Source organism: Rhodotorula toruloides (genome assembly GCF_000320785.1).
Source record: "Rhodotorula toruloides NP11 unplaced genomic scaffold Scaffold18, whole genome shotgun sequence".
NCBI classification, from domain to species: Eukaryota; Fungi; Basidiomycota; class Microbotryomycetes; order Sporidiobolales; family Sporidiobolaceae; genus Rhodotorula; species Rhodotorula toruloides.
In genome coordinates, this window is record NW_015622978.1 from 243,654 (window position 1) to 244,288 (window position 635).

At 66.3% G+C, this 635-nt stretch overlaps 1 protein-coding gene across 1 annotated transcript in view; it reads right to left on the reverse strand.

Annotated features, from left to right (window-relative positions):
• The window catches only part of RHTO_02423 (histone-lysine N-methyltransferase SUV420H), a gene marked incomplete at both ends in the record, with an annotated part of 4,346 nt that overhangs the window by 1,627 nt on the left and 2,084 nt on the right, over positions 1-635 (reverse strand). Inside the window, one exon of the mRNA XM_016416098.1 lies at positions 17-578. Coding sequence (XP_016271926.1) covers positions 17-578 — 562 coding nt within the window. The remainder of the gene's footprint in view (positions 1-16; positions 579-635) is intronic.

Genomic DNA, 635 nt, shown 5'->3' on the forward strand with positions numbered 1-635 from the left:
CGCCAAGATCGCCTACTCCAGCAGGGTCCGCCCCTCTACCGCCTCCGTCCGCGGGCGTACGGCCGTACCGAAAATCCGGCCCCGCCGAGGTCGACGATGCCCCGTTCGAGGAGGTGCTGGCGGCGGAGGTGTAGAACCCTTGCGAGGGAGATGCGAGAGGCAGGCGAGGGCGATCGGCGGCGTTTGCCTTGGGCGGGGAAGGAACGGGGCAAAGGACGATGCGGTCGTCTTCCTCGTCGGCATCGGAAAGACCGGGCAAGGGAGGCGAGAGGAGCTCTTCGGCGGGAGTTGAGGTCGTGATGCCTGCTTCGACGGACTCTGGGCGAGGAGCGGCGATGGCGGACGCATCGAGAGTAAGCGAGATGGCGGAAGAGGCGGTGGTAGCAGGCGTGTCGGCGGAGGAAGACGCCTCGGGCAGTACGGAAGGCACGCTCGAGCCGTCGCTGGGAGCTGTCGAGCTCGCCACGGACTCGTGTCGGACGGCTGCACCGTTCGCGGGCGAGAGGAGCTGTTCCTGGACAGCATCGTCTTCCTCGTCCGTCTTCTCGCCTTCCGACTCCTCGACATCTGTCAGAGGGCTGTCCTCCGGCTCTGCATCCGCAACTTCCTCCTCTTCCTCTTCCTCTTCCTCTTCC